The sequence below is a fragment of the Natrix helvetica genome (genome assembly GCF_964273705.1).
Source record: "Natrix helvetica genome assembly, chromosome: 3".
Taxonomy (NCBI): Eukaryota; Metazoa; Chordata; class Lepidosauria; order Squamata; family Natricidae; genus Natrix; species Natrix helvetica.
Window position 1 is genome coordinate 88,218,413 of NC_138549.1, and position 15,364 is coordinate 88,233,776.

Genomic DNA, 15,364 nt, shown 5'->3' on the forward strand with positions numbered 1-15,364 from the left:
ACTCTCAAAGTTTTAGTTTGATTCTTCCATTCCTTTTCTATTTTTTTTTGTAATGAGTAAAAGTTATTTTAAAAAAATTAAACTTAAAACTAATTTTAATTCAAATGTTATGTGTTGCTACTTGCTACAATGTTTAACTGTATTATATAACTGCTAATTATACAGTAGTTGTGAAAAAAATTAAAAATATTTCAGTATACAATATGAATGATCCTCACCCTCAAAACAGGAAAGCAAGTTCTGTAATGAGAAAGCTGAAATTATTTTAGAAATAAATATAAACTCGTCCATGGCATAGAAATTATATATTTTTTATTGATTGTAATTTAATTCTGTAATTTTAAACATTTATTCAATTGGCAAGTTTGACACATTTAAGTTTCTAAATCTTTTCCCCCTGGGTGTTGATATCTGTATCAATAAGCAATTATTACTGCTTGCTTATTAATACTGGCTTAGCATATCTTACATCACCTGCAATAATTTCAGAGCAGACTTTTCAAATAACAATACTCAATGTTTATAACATTGGAACTGTGTATTGGAAATGCTTCACACATTCTATCTCATTTTTAATATAAGATTATAGCCATGCTGTAATATCTTATCTTTAATTAGTTTCCACTACATGCAAGGAGCTTTTTTGGATTTAGTATAACCATATCAGTTGTATAAAAATTTTGAGTTGTCTAGAGAAATCAGATTTCTCTGACATGAAATTTGTGGAAATCTAGTCCAAACTATCTGGATAGTACCAGATTGGGGAAAACAAAACTGAAGGGTTTAGAAACATATCCTTGTTTTTAATAACCTACAGCTCAAGCATTAATCCCTGTGCTACAATTATTTGTACCGGATGGAAATGTGGAAAGAACATATTCAATCATCTGAGATTCAATCATCTCAGACTTCTTCTATGATTTGAAGTGGGAATAGTCAAGTTTTAGGTTCAGTGAGTTAGATGAGGCTATATGAATTGCCAGCCAACTTTTATAGCTGAGTGGTAGTAGAATTCTCATATCTTTGTGGAATTTTCTAAGTGAAATGAGTGGAGTGTTGACTTACAGAATTTAATTATGTACCTTGCTGTACAGTACATGAAGTGGAGACCAATGCGATATTTATGGGTTTATATGTATGTCACAAGCATAATCCGCTATTTATAAAGCATTATCATCTAAGCTCACTTCAAAAACTTGCTTCAATATAACTGAGCAAGCGGCAGAGAGAAACCATTTTTGTTCCCTTCAGTATAAATCTATGATCCATCCTCTAAGAATAGCAGTATGAATGTGGTATGGTATCATCATAACAATTTGCAAACAATGCAACCTCACACCTACACAATTCCATTTCTGACCCCAGAAACCAGTGAAAATAGTATTTTCATCTCTAAAGACTCAAAATATTAGTTGGCACTGATGAAAAAAAGAATCTATCAAACGTAAACTGTGCTCATCTGTAGAAAGAAGGAATAAAACAATGCCTCTAAAAAAGCTGACCATCAGGGGCAAGGATTCTAATGGATTATATGGTACTGTGGGAACAAGTTAAGAATACTTCAAAAAAATGTACCAAAGTTATCTTAATCCTAAAAAACAGTATCTAAAACCTGTACGATTATTTCATTATCTATCTAGTTCTCATTTCCTCCTGAAATAACATTCAATTAGTCTGTAGTGTTCCAAATTTGGCTCCTGTGTTTTTTAAAGTACAGTTGAACTTAAAAATGTATGCATCCAAGATACGAAAAGCATGTTTGTTTATAAATATCATTTTGGGCATTAATATTCACTTGTGATACAATTACTATGTCAAATACTACAATGAAGATCACCAACAGATCTCTCTACAATTTCCTTCAAAAGCACACTGTCGGGATACTGTAGTTTACAATACTTTCATTATAGCAACATAGGGAAGCCTAGCAGTTCCATAGGAAGGGAGGAAACTGGTGGACGCATGGAGCATTCAACATATTATAAAAGAAATAAACAATTTTCCACACTAAGGGGAGAATACAGCTATGTGGCACCAAGCAAACATCTTGCCATAAGAAAGTTGGATTTCAAGTTTCATCCTCAGTGATATTCCAAAAGAGGTCTCTACAAAGTTTTTTACCATAAAAATATGGTAGCCATATTGCTTTGTTCCTGCACTTGCTCAATTTCCTGTAACAAAGTTATCAATTGTAGTTCAAGAGAGACATGCATGCATCCTGTTTGATAATTGCCAGTCACCTTCATTTTCTCCAAAAAGAGGAATTGTTAATTAGTGTATGCTCTTTTAACACTACATGTTTTTCTATAAAATAAGTATCATACACTCCAATAATAGTTATGTGTAGCCTTATTTTTAAGCAATTTAAAAATTTATTGAAAGTTTTCAGAACAAAAAAGATACAAAAACAAGTCAGAGAAAACAAATCTACATGCTGCTACTTATAAAGAAATTCATAAACAGTTGCATCAAAACTTTCCTGCAAATTCAAACATAAATAGGTACATGTCTAGGATTTAAAATACTGTTGGCACACATCTTGACATAATCACTGTGAATTTCTTATTTGAAGCTACTAAATGCAGAATGATACAAGAAAAAATTGGTAGCACGACTTTTTTTTGCATTCCTATTTTAATTCATTGAGCATCCAGGAAGGTATGACTAAGTGATAAGTAAGAATACACTAAGCCAAGAGTTTTTTCCACACAAAATTCTTCCTAAGAAATCAAGAAAAACCAAAAATGGCTGCAAATGCTTTTTAGAAACATCCATTTAAATGATTTTACCTGCAAATAAATTTTACTTAGAATTGGATTGTTCATGCTTGACCAATATCATAGTTATCATATGGAAACATTGCAAAATATTTACTTGCAGAGGGAGGGAGAGAAAAAGAGAGGAGTCCTGTATCAAACAGATACCTTAATGATGGGTTTCCAGTTCAAGAATTGTCCACTCCCCATGTGGGGAAGAACAATCTTCTGAAGAAAAACTTGCCACGGTGATACTTGCTGAAGAATCATCCAGTGGAGATATTAATTCAGTCCACTTACTGAAAGTGTCAAACTGTGCTTTACCCTGAGGTTGTGAAGTGTCTCGCGCCAGAAATAGTGTTTGGTTGATGAGATACTGTGCTAAGTTAAGGTCTTCGGGAACAGAATTTTTGATGTCCAAGTTTGATTCCTGGTCAGATAGCAATTGCCTGAGAAGAGTCCAGTCCTGTTCGGCAAACTGGTGGTCTTCAAAATCCATATCTAGAAAATTCACTTCAGACTCCATGCTCTGCTCAAAAGCTTCTCCAACATCCATCTCGTATATTGGAGAAAGGGTTTTTGGAAGCCGATGCTCATACATGCAGGTTTGTGTCAATCTGTCACAATCATCTATGTCTCCTGAAATAATTCATAATACTACACATTGTAAAAATTGTACAAGTTTTCACTTTCTTTGTAGCGCTTCTGTACAGGTTACTTAATTCAGTGCAGGAGAACAATTACAAACAAATAAGAAATAAGAAAATGTAATTGCATACAAAGTTCACAAAAGATTGTAACTTTTAAGTTACGTGTTTTAAAAAAAGTTAATGAAACAAAATATGGCTTATACATAAAGTTACCATTGGCAATTAACAATATACTGTACCTTCAGAATTAGAAAAAATTCTAATACAGAAAGAGGTAAGTTGTGTAAACCAACATTTAATGCACACGGATTTCTAAACCACTAAAGCTGCAACTTAAAATAGGAAGAAATAGAGTATAAAGAGGAAAGTGGAACAAAAGAAAAGAAGAAAGGAAAGAGGAGGAAGACATGTTCACCGAGAACAATGACTTCAGCCAAGTCATCTTCAAAGGTGACAAAAACAAATATTTCCCCTGCTCCCATAAGCTTATACTTAAAGTAGTATACTGTACATGCAAAGGATAGCTGCAAGCAAGAACAAGCAAGCAAACAAAAAGAAGAGTTACAATTTGATCAATTATATCATTCAGAACACAAATTGTTTTATGTTTTGATACACGGAAATGTAAAAAAAAACAACATTCAGGTGCACTTTGTGTATTGGGATATTGAGCTGAATTCCTGTTTCAAGAAACAGAAAAAACTAGACAAGAAGTTAACTAACTATATGAAGCAAGCATAGTACATTTAGATATATTTGTTGGTTTCTAAAGCATAATCTTTCTCTTTCTTAAAAAATGTTCTCCTAGCTAGCATAATTTAAGAATATCCTGAAAGTATTTCAGGTTGCAGACTAGCTTCCTCTGAAGTCAATGTTAAACAACAGTACAAGACTAATCCCCAACTTTGTGCAAAACAGAAACTGTAGTAATCAATATATCTATTCAGCTTAACAATGCGGAACACTTTAAATTAACAAATTTATTGCACATCCCACTTTAATAGATTATATATATATATATGTATGTATGTAAGTATATTTATGAATCATAGTTTTTCAAACAAATGGATATATGAGCTGCTAATGTCCTTTTGAAAAAAAAAATAGGCTCAAGAATAGAACCGCAGCCTGCTCTTTATTTTATCCAAGATCACATTACCAACTACCCACCGGAATTGCAAGCTACAACATATTCTTGACTATTCAGAATATGAATTGTATAGGTGTCTGCATAAAATTCCCAAGGGATTTATTAGAATTGAAACTCAGTCCCAGCATAAACTCTAATATTCCAATCTTAATATTTCAAGGAATTTAACATTTTTTTTATTTCTGTACATTACCTGCAAGTAAAGCAGTGTCAGTGTATTCAGGGGATGCTGACTCTTTCATGGTATCTTCCTGAGCCAGGAAGTGAGTCTTATAAGGATCAACAGGTTTTGTAGAGCTGTTCTGTAAATCAGTATTATCACGTTGATGAAGATCCAAGTGACAAGGTCTTCCTTGGGTTTTTGTATCATTGTCTAAAAGTTTATTGCACTGAAAGCCATTATTTCCTTCACACTTGACTTCTGCGGAAAGTTGGCTGTCTCCTATTTTCTCAGCTCTCTCCATGCATGTTTGCTCTGTAACTGAAGTAACTAGAGTATCTTTTACAGTTTGGTCACTGTCCTGAGGATCTATAAAGGGCTTTTCATTTTTGTCATCTCCCTTGCAATCCAGGAACCCATCCTCAATCTCCAGTGAGTATCTTGAATAAAACGTTTTGCTGTGATGCTCATGGGAAACGCTGTCAAACACATCAGAAGGTGTTGCAGCATCCAGAGTACATTGCAGAGGAGTATGAACCTCTACACCATCATCAGATCCCAGTTCTTCACATTCATCCACTGACAGTAACACGGAGCGCTTAAAATTTTTAGTGGCAGAGAATTCTTGACTTTCAATATCATTTTCCGTTGCATCATCAAATGCTAGATTCACTATCCCATGGAACTGCTGAACAGGAACTTCTGGTGGAGGCATTTTCTCCGCAGCATTTTCATTTTCAGACTTTTCCTCCTCTGTCTCATCCGCTGAAGAGGAGACCTGATCAGCTTCTTGAGGAAATTGTGTGGTGGCAAAATTAGTATTACCACCACTGGATCTACTTTGTCTTTCTCCACCCTGACGCAACCATGTTGTTTCAGGCTTTTTTCTAGGGATTTCCTCATCACTTGTTGATATTACCCGAAAGAGTTCAGAGTTTTCTTTTTTCATTTTTACTTCTATTCTTAGGCTTGTATCATACATTTTTAGTTCTTCAGGTGTACTTGTATCACTACTGCTTCTGCCAAGGAAATCATGGCATAACATGGTGCTGCATTTTGAAATTCCCCTTTCATTTGATCCCTCATCATCCTGAGATCCTCCTGCGTCATAATCTTCTGATCTTGGCTTTATATCGTCTGATGATGTTGTTGCACTGCCAGTATCTGACTCAGGACTTTCTTTTGGATCAAGTCTGCTGGAACTTATATTCCATTGATCGGTAAATGGAGCGTCTGAATTTTCATGACTTTCTGGAGTTTCTGTAGTGTCAGTATCTTTAGACGAGCATTTTTCTGCCGCTTGCTCTACGTAAGATTTTGAAGCAGGCTCTGATTCCATTGTAGCCAACTGCGAGTCAGTCAAGGCAGACTTATCAGACAGTTCATCAGCACTTTCAGAATCTATCAAAAAGGTTTTTAAAGTAGAGGATTTTTTCTCTTCTTGTTCAGAGTTTGAACCATCAGATGAGCCATTCACCTGGCTAATATCCTTTTCGGCTTCCAAGGTATCAAAAGAGACAACTGATTTTTCTTGTGCCAAATGGTTCTCATTTTTTCTTAAAGTTTCTAAGGAATTCTGGCAAGCAACAGACTCCGGAAGTGTTTTGCATTTTTCCATTTCATTTAAAGTCAAATGTGTAGCATTTTGGTTAATGTTTCCACATGCAATACTCTCCTGACATTGAATAGGATGCAATTCAAAGGTACATTGCTCCATCTTTTTATTTATGGGAGATTTATCATCCTCATTTTTATGAATTTGTTTGGCTGCCTCATCGTTCTTCATTGACATGTTCTGCTCTGACATGCAAGAAGGTCCCAAATCTCTCATGCAGGCCATTTCTTCAAGGGGAATATTTTCCCCCAAAATAGATGTATTTTGCCTTTGTAATTCAGGTAAAGATGTTTCACTATCATTTTTGTCCTCTGGATTGAATTTGGGATTGCCACATGGTTGATCTTCCAAAGCAAGGTGTTCAAGTTTAAGATCTGAATTCTTTTGCTCTTCCCCATGCATGTTCTTTGGAAGTGTTGATTCATTTCTGGGAGGTTTCTGGCCTGATGGAAGTTTTAGAACAGTACCTGTTTTCTGTTTTTGTTCCTTATTGTTTGTCATTTCAGTCTTCTTTGAATGAGTTTGGGTTTTGGTTGTTACTATTTTTGCAGTAGATTTAACTGAGGTTGCTTGTGAAGATTTAGCTTTTTTCTTCAGGGAAGTTAGTGTCATATCTTGTGTCATACCATTCTCTTCATTCTGTTTTGGAGAAAGAGCAGCCTTAAGTGGATTTGACAAATCTCCCTGTAGACCTAAAAAGGCAACATATTAGACTTATGTTACATTCCATTCAGCAAAGTTTATTATTAAGACAACCCATATATCAAAAGAACCAATAAATTATCAGCTGGCAAAAACAGTAATATTTTGTATGCCTCCTCCAAAAAGGGGGAAAAAAGACAAAGACCAGGAAAAAAAGGATGTTCAAACAGACAAAGCAAATCAATATTTCATATTCAAAAGAATTAGCAGGCATTGGACCAAAATATAGGCATGATTAATAATTATCTTTTTTGAGGAATATATACATTCTGCTTTATGAATCCTAATATAAAGATTCCAGTTGAGAAGCCACCAGGGCTAAAAGCTATTGTTTCAATAGTTTCTTTTTATCAGTGAGTTTGTGAGAAAAAAGACAGAGAGGATGGATATGAGAAAGTAAAGTATGCCAGATGATGTCTATAACAATGGGAACGCCTGGGCTAAATCATCTCACACCATGAGATGACCAGCAATGGCATTTAAGGGACTATGAAGAGTAGAATGCATTTAAGGCAGTAGGATATTGGGAGCAAGCTCCTTGGGGATCCAAGAGAGAAAAAAATGGAATTTGCTTTGGCCCAGCATTTTGATGATTCCCAAATAATCTTTCAAGAAACCAAACCACTGAACAGATGTTTGAAATTAAATTAGTAATTCAAATAGTACAGTTGTCACATTAAAATACATTTTTTAAAAAATATGTAAATATACATAATTATTTTTATATGAATAGGTTTTGTTACTTATTTATTGGTTGTGCACTTAGCCTCCTACGTAGTGAAATGTACATTCTTACAGACTTGAGAATATATGACTATGACTGTATCCATAATTATTATGCTTTGCTGCATAAAATGCAGTTGTCATGGAATCACATTGCTAATTTTTAAAGAATATCCATTGTACCACATATTCACAATCTCCCTAACTTTTTTAGTAGGTTCCAATGCAACAGCCTGCTATCTTGGAATGGATCCCCTTAGTTCTTAACTAAGAAGTTTATGCGCACAAAATATACATAACATTGTCCATTCAGTTGTTAGACCATTGTGAACAAAAATTCCAAAATAGAAAACATAGTCAAATCATAGTCAACTTAAATTTACCTTGATTTTTTGTAGCATTAGCTATATTCTTTGCCTTCTGCTGAGGTACAGAACTGCCAGCTTCATTTGCCCTTTTCTTCACAACTGCTTGTGGTATGTGTTCATTGTTGCCTTTCCCAGTACATTTCTTCGTAACACTGAAATTATCAAACACTTTGTTTTATTTGCAAGTTTAAAGACTGGGAAATTTTGGCCTTCTGATTATCATCAAACTGTAGTCCCTAACCAAATGGCTAACTAAATTTTGAGAGAGCTCAGCACCCTTTATATTTTAAAATTATAAATAAGAAAGGAGTTCATAAATCTACATTTAAAGAGAGGATCCATACAGCCTTTGATTTTGTGCTCTGGCTTTATATAAAGAGAGTTAATATTTTTTTAGTTTAAACATGATTGAAACAGAAAATTTGGAATTAAATACATGTTTCTACTAGGTAAATCTCTGATGAGATTTATTTTCAGTAGGGATTTAAAAGCACATGAAAAACAAATAACGTACCTGTTCGTTGGACTATTAGCCTCAAGTTCATTAACATGTTTTTTGGAAAGGGCTCCATTAGTCATCTTCGTACCAGATTTTGTTTTCAAAGCTGTATAATAAAAAACAGAATTCAGAAAGCAATGAGCATTTGGTAAAAGTGTACGTATTTTAGCATATGTGTGTGCATGCGCGCAAAAGTGTTTGCATGTGTACGTTCTTATTTATTTAATAAACTGCCGTTCATGTCAATATACGGGACTATGGAGGACCATATACATCTTGTATAAATGTGTATGAACAAGCTTTAAACCATTTCTTATTCATGTTATAAACACTGATTATCCAAAAATCCTTCTATTTATTCATTCATTCATTTATTTATTTATTTACTGTGCTTCTAGACCGCCCCCTCTCCCAAAAGGGACTCGCATTCTAGCATTGAAGTTATTCCTATTTAATAATATCTAATAATGATTGATTTTTTAAAAATCCTCATATTATTCATTTGATTGATATACCAAGAAAAAAATATTTTAACTCTAATCAAAAGTATGTTCATGCAGCTTCCAATATGTCTGAAATGTATTTCCTAAGAGCCCATCTATATTTACATTGCCATTTTTCTTTTGTACTTGTGAATCAAACATAAAAAACAATTGCGATAATTACAACCTCTTCATACAGCCGTGATGGCGAACCTATGGCATGCGTGCCACAGGTAGCACACGGAGCCATTGGTTAGGGCAAGCGAGGCGCTGCTCTGTCAGCTGGCCAGAGCGCATGCATGCGCCGGACAACTGACTTCGGCCTTCTTTTGAGGGCGTTTTTCGCCCTCCGGACACTTCCTTTAAGCCTCCGGAGCGTGAAAAACCGGCCCTACGTGCAAACCGAAAGTTCAGGAACAGACTTCCGGTTTGGCCATAGGGCCATTTTCACCCTCCAGAGCCTTCAGGAGGCTTCCCTGAAGACTCCGGAGGTCGAAAATCGCCCCGACGGACAAACCGGAAGTCACCATTCCTGAACTTCCGGGTTCCACGTAGGTCTGTTTTTCGCCCTCCGGAGCCTTCAGGGAAGCTCCTGAGGCCTCCAGAGGGCATCCAGGGGGAGGAGAGGTTGTTCTCGTCCTCCACAGGCTCCTAGAAAGCCTCTGGAGCCTGGGGAGGGCAAAGAAACCGTGCCAAATGCGGTGGTGGTGGGCTGTTTGCTGGTTGGGCGCGCATGAGCGCTGGGGGGGGTGTCCCTCACATAGCATTATGTGTATGGCATGCCCGCGCACAATCCCCCTGTGCTCCCCCCGCTTTTGGCACAGGAGCCAAAAAAGTTTCGCCATCATTGTCATAGAGTAATAAGAAAAGAAAATAATTTCAGTGTAGCACTGCAGCAAATTAAAAGGGAGCCTCTGATTATTACCTGATTGCTTTTTGCTCTCATCTCCTTTTTCCTCTTTGGAGTCATCTTTTTCAATGGACATCCGCAGATCTGGACTTGAATTGTTTGATTTGCTTAGAGTATCTGTGCTCATGAGAGAAGGAGATTCCTTTCCAACTGACTTCTTCACAGGTTTTGCTTTAATTTGTACATTTGAGATTCCTGCAAATACTTTGGGGCGGGCACCTGTTGTTTTACCTTCTTGGTTTTTTGACATTTTGCTGCTTCCTGCATTTTTGTGCCCGCTAGAAGGTAAGGGCCGGTCAGAATCTTGTTTGGCCAACAGCGTTTCATTCTTAGCATTTCCATTATTTTCAACTTTGGGCTTTATAACAGCTCTAGCCTTCGGTGAAGGCATTTTCTCTCCTATTTTGGATTCCTTCATCAACTTACAAACTGCTTTTTTGCTGTCTTTCCCCTTTAAATCATCATGCTTCAAAGCTTTATTATTGCTATTCCGATTGGTAGCTGAGGCGTGTCCAGATGCTCCTAATGCATCAGATTTCATTTTATCCTGATTAGCAGAGGGATCACCACAAGGGTTTTCCTTTTTACTTGCTTCCCAAACAGTCTGTTTTAGAGCAGAAGAACCACCAAAGCATCGGTTTAACTGAAGGAGAAGGGAGGAGAAAAATATAATAAATGATCCAAAGTCTGGGAGGATCACTGTTACTTGCCATAAAAAAATCATTTATACATTTCAGCATGAATCATAATCACAGTATATTCTTATTTTTTGAAAAATTCTGTATTGCTTTAATACGCAATAAATTTTTTTTGCAAAAATTTACAATATATAATACTATGTATTATAACATAAAAATTCACTCAGCCCTATTTTAAAATAAACTTTGACTACAAGAACACAACTAATCAGTCTTTCTGTCAGAGTTCTCAGTAGAGAACTGGTTCATAAACGGAAAGTAAATCCATATCAAGAATTCTGTATTTAAATCTGGAGTCTGTTTTCAATGTTGAAATGTATTTTTCTTCTTCTGTCCCCTATGTTCAAAAGGAAGAACAGGAGGTCATCTGGATGCTGTTGAATTACATATTCCAGCAGTTCCAGGTAGCCTGGCTAATGATTAAAGATTATGCGAGATGCTGTTCAAACTCATTTGAAAGACACAAATTCTCCATCCCTGTTAGAAGAAACTATACAATAATTCCATGTCTAAAATGAAAAAGACTACTGAAGGGATACTAGTGCACTATCAAGATGAATGTTTTTGAAAGGAACAGGTGGAATCCCCCCCCTCCACAAAATAAAGCACTAGCTTTAGGTCACCCTCATTTACCAAATATTACTGTTCTAAGTTAAATGATTAACAAATGTAATCAACTACATAGCTCAGTATATTTTCCCCTCTCTCTTCATGCATATATTGAGTTAAATATCTCTCAAAAGATGGATGACATCACAGGTAAAGTAATGGCATGAATGAAGGGAATAAGCTTCATTTGCTAGCTATCATACCATTTGCTCTGCAACTGAGAAAGTAGGTTTTTATTCAGCAGTAGCCTGGAGATGCAGCAAGAGAGATGCAATAAATTTCTGCTATCTGATATATTGTGAGGTTGAACCTCAAAATGATGCAATGAAATCTTTCTCTGAGCATGGAAGTCAATAGATAGATATTTGCTTGTTAAAGTTACACAATAATTATATGTGCCTCAAAGCCATGCTCAACTCCCCAAATAATCACATATCATATTTGAAAAAATATACAAATGTTTACGTACAGAAATGTGAATATCTTGTAAAATGTGAGTTTCTTTTTTTACCTGAGAACTACTGAATATGGGCTTATTGGTAGGTCTTCTGTCATCTCCTTTGTCAACAGCAGCTGCATAAGAAAAGGACATCTTTTTTTAGGATATATTTAGAGAAAAGTGATGGAGGAAACCAAAGCTTTAAGAATTTTCTTCTTCAGCAGAAGAAGGACACATACACTTTTTAAAGTTCAAATTAATAAGAAATAAGTCATTCCAAACCTGGAGATTACAACAATGAGAATAATAAACACCACCAAATGATAACATCTGCCTACCCTAGGTTCTTGGGAATGACTTAATGGGTAGATAAAAATGTCAAATCCAATTTAAATATCTGGCCGGTTGTATGACAAACAATAATGGATAATTAAAAGTTTATAAGAAAGAAAAAATCCTAGTTAGTGGACATCGAAGTGCTTGGAAGCAGCAGAATAGAAGAGAAAGAATGGGAGAAAATCACAAAATAAAAAAATAATGACAAAATAGAAGTAGAATGACTAGTAAAATAAAACAGAGAAGAGTATCAATAGTAGTAGGTGCCTTGGGTGCTATTCCAAAACATCTGGAACATCACTTGAACACTATCAACATTGACAAAATCATCATCAGTCAATTGCAAAAGGCAGATTTACTTGGAACAACTTATATCCTGCAATAATACTGCTAAAACCATCAAATAAATTCTGATTATCACAAGGTTTTGGGGAGGATTGAACAGGTGGATAAAAATGCCAGTCTAAACATTTGGCTTATTGTGCAACCAACCACAATAATCATTGATTTGATTTATAAATCTTTAAATAATGTACACCCCTGCTCTTTCCACATACAAAGTTTATTGCATGTTGCCAACTTATCTCATGTTTTTAATTTAAAAAAAGAAGGCTTTCCTCTTATATTGATAGAGTAATATGCAATAAAATTATCTATGCTTTCAAGCATAACTAAAAATGAAATACTGTTAGTAAGCAAGTCCAGCCTTCAGACAGTAAGTATAATATATGAAATTTTCAGATGGAAATTGATTGAAACTCTCTGAGAAGGCACCCAAAATCAGAACTGATGAAGCTTCTTGAATGAGAAGTGAAATGTTTTCTTCTTTCTCAAAGAAGAAGTCCAGTTGCTTTTTCAACAAAAAAGGCACCTTTAAGACAACCATGACCTGGATGACTGAGAATCTCCACAGATATTACACAAATTAAATTTCTGCAATGCAACAGCTTACATAACCTATACTAGAAAAATGCAGACTGAGGAATATACTGTATACATAACATCTTTTGCCAAAATCCAATTTTTATCTATCCCAAAGAATTCTACAAAGCATACAGTTCTACCAACCTATTTATCGTTGCCTGCAACTATTACTTATATATTTTGTGAATATAAAACCTGTAAGAGTCAGCTGCAGTCCCACCCTGCAGCGAACCTCTGGTTTCCTAAGGGATGGCATGAGGCTGAAAATGGCACCTGGGTGGCTTTTTTATTTTCTTAAGGGAATAAGAGTGTATGTTGCATATGCTGCATAAAATATAAATTAAAAAACATGTTCCAGTGGGAACCAATACCATACACCAAGTAGTGTTGGAGGCAGCATTTAAGCTTCCTAGTTTTATCTTTTTTAATGTATGGGCACTGAAAAGGAATCTGAAGTAATCCCTAAATGGTGTATTTTTAAATTGCATGCTTCTTTAAAAGTTTATGTACCCATTCAAATAGCTCACATAGAAAAATAGCTCCTGCTCTGATTGTACAAAACAGGCATGCAATTACACAAAATGGAATTTAAAAAAAAAATCTCTCTGGATATTGTAATCAACCTTCAGTAATTAATGCTGTAGACGTTTTAAAACAACAAATCAACTGGAGCTGCAGTTTGGGTTTCCCAAGTTTATCACAGTATATACTCTAATTATTCATATCAGGGAAAGATAGGAATTCTGGTCAAAATATATGCATGGGTTTATATGTATATATTAGAAAGCATTATTTAGAATGACATCATCTAACAACCCAATAAAATTGTATTTTTGGACATGGCTGATCTGATTTCGATTTCCAGAAAGAAAAAAAAGCTTAAAACACAAAGCTCACAAATAACACTTTACAATGCAGGATACTGTGATAAGAATCACATACACAAAAAATGATTCATTTATATTACATTGCCATTTTATGTTTTTCTACTGAAATTCTTTACAGTAAACTATAATCCTCAGCATGTATCCACTTCACCATACTAAAGAAATTACGTGACAACATCAAAAATATTCAGAGATGCCCTGAAGCCATTTTCAATTATTTCAGCTGCAAGATTTTATTCTGTACATTTGAAAACAAAGGACAGGAGTCGAAGGGTGGGGGGGATGAGGGGGGGTAGGAGAGGAAAGTGGGGAGGAGAGCAGAGGAAGATTTCTTTTGTTTAGCTTCAAATTGTGCTGCTCAAATGTTTAAAGGCCACTCTGCAGCTTCTTTGATGAATCTTCCGCAGCAGTCAGACAGAATAATATCATCATATCAATCACAAATTCAATGGACCCTTCATTTTCGACATAAATGAGATTGGCTGCTAAGCAAGGCATAGAACACACATTAACAGACAGACACCCCAACTACTCCAATCATGAAATAAATGTATAAAATTTTATAATCCCTATGTACTTAACCATCCTAACAAATTACTTTTAATCATTTTAAACGCAAAGAAAAAGACAGCCTACCTATTTATAAGACTTCCATATAGCTGCATAATAACGTTCGTTCACAATAGGGAGGTGCAATCAGCTTGGCTTCCATACTTGAAGCGGTCTGTTTATTTTAATGTGTTTTTTTTCACAATCTTTACATAATAATCGGGAAGCAGAAGGCTCATCAACAATTCCAGTTAACATTAATTACCAGCTCCCTATACCAGCTTTTCTATAATAAAGGCTCAGCTGTCATGCAAAGCACTCAGCTCCAGCTATAGCATGCCTACCTGCTTGTATTTGCTCCTGGTCAGCTGCCTTAAGCAGTTTCCAGCCCTCTGTATGTCGAACGGCAAAAAATGACTGGAGCAGAAAGATCCACAGTTTATCACGCAGAGCCTGGATCCTGCACAGAAACCCCTATGAAAAAAAAATCAGCAGCTGGAAAAAAACCTTATTGTCATAGCAACCAGTCATTATTTCCTATAGAAGGTACTTGCTCCTTCAACTGGCTTAGATATTAATTGCTTAGCAATCATTTAGATATTACGATTGCTGAACAGATGTCGAGCTTTGCAGAGGCCAATTGTCCTGCATCATAATTTTGCTCTGCTCGAAGCCAAGCCACTCCCACAGATGCTGTAGCTCAAAAATATCAAACCTATCTACTTCTCTCCCCACTCTTCCAATTTTACACACAAATCTCTTTATAGCTTTGTACCCTTGGCTTTGTCACTACAAGGTCAAATCCTCTAGAGCCCAATAAAGCATCTGGTTAAATTTTCACTCCTGCTAAATTAGTAAACAACAGAAGAAATTTGCAACAGTATGGATAATTTATATATGTATGCAT

General features: G+C 35.5%; 1 protein-coding gene across 2 annotated transcripts in view; it reads right to left on the reverse strand.

Moving 5' to 3' along the window:
• Positions 1–329: 329 nt before the first annotated feature.
• The window catches only part of BTBD8 (BTB domain containing 8), a 60,162-nt gene continuing 45,127 nt past the window's right edge, over positions 330–15,364 (reverse strand). Inside the window, exons 12-18 of one of the 2 annotated variants that reach the window (XM_081949572.1) lie at positions 14,802–14,931; positions 11,834–11,895; positions 10,031–10,658; positions 8,639–8,729; positions 8,140–8,276; positions 4,750–7,023; positions 330–3,395 (exon numbers count right to left, since the gene is read on the reverse strand). In XM_081949572.1, coding sequence (XP_081805698.1) covers positions 2,926–3,395; positions 4,750–7,023; positions 8,140–8,276; positions 8,639–8,729; positions 10,031–10,658; positions 11,834–11,895; positions 14,802–14,931 — 3,792 coding nt within the window. In that variant the 3' untranslated portion in view covers positions 330–2,925. Of the gene's footprint in view, positions 3,931–4,749; positions 7,024–8,139; positions 8,277–8,638; positions 8,730–10,030; positions 10,659–11,833; positions 11,896–14,801; positions 14,932–15,364 lie in introns of both variants that reach the window. The other variant, XM_081949573.1, reaches the window with a different exon arrangement.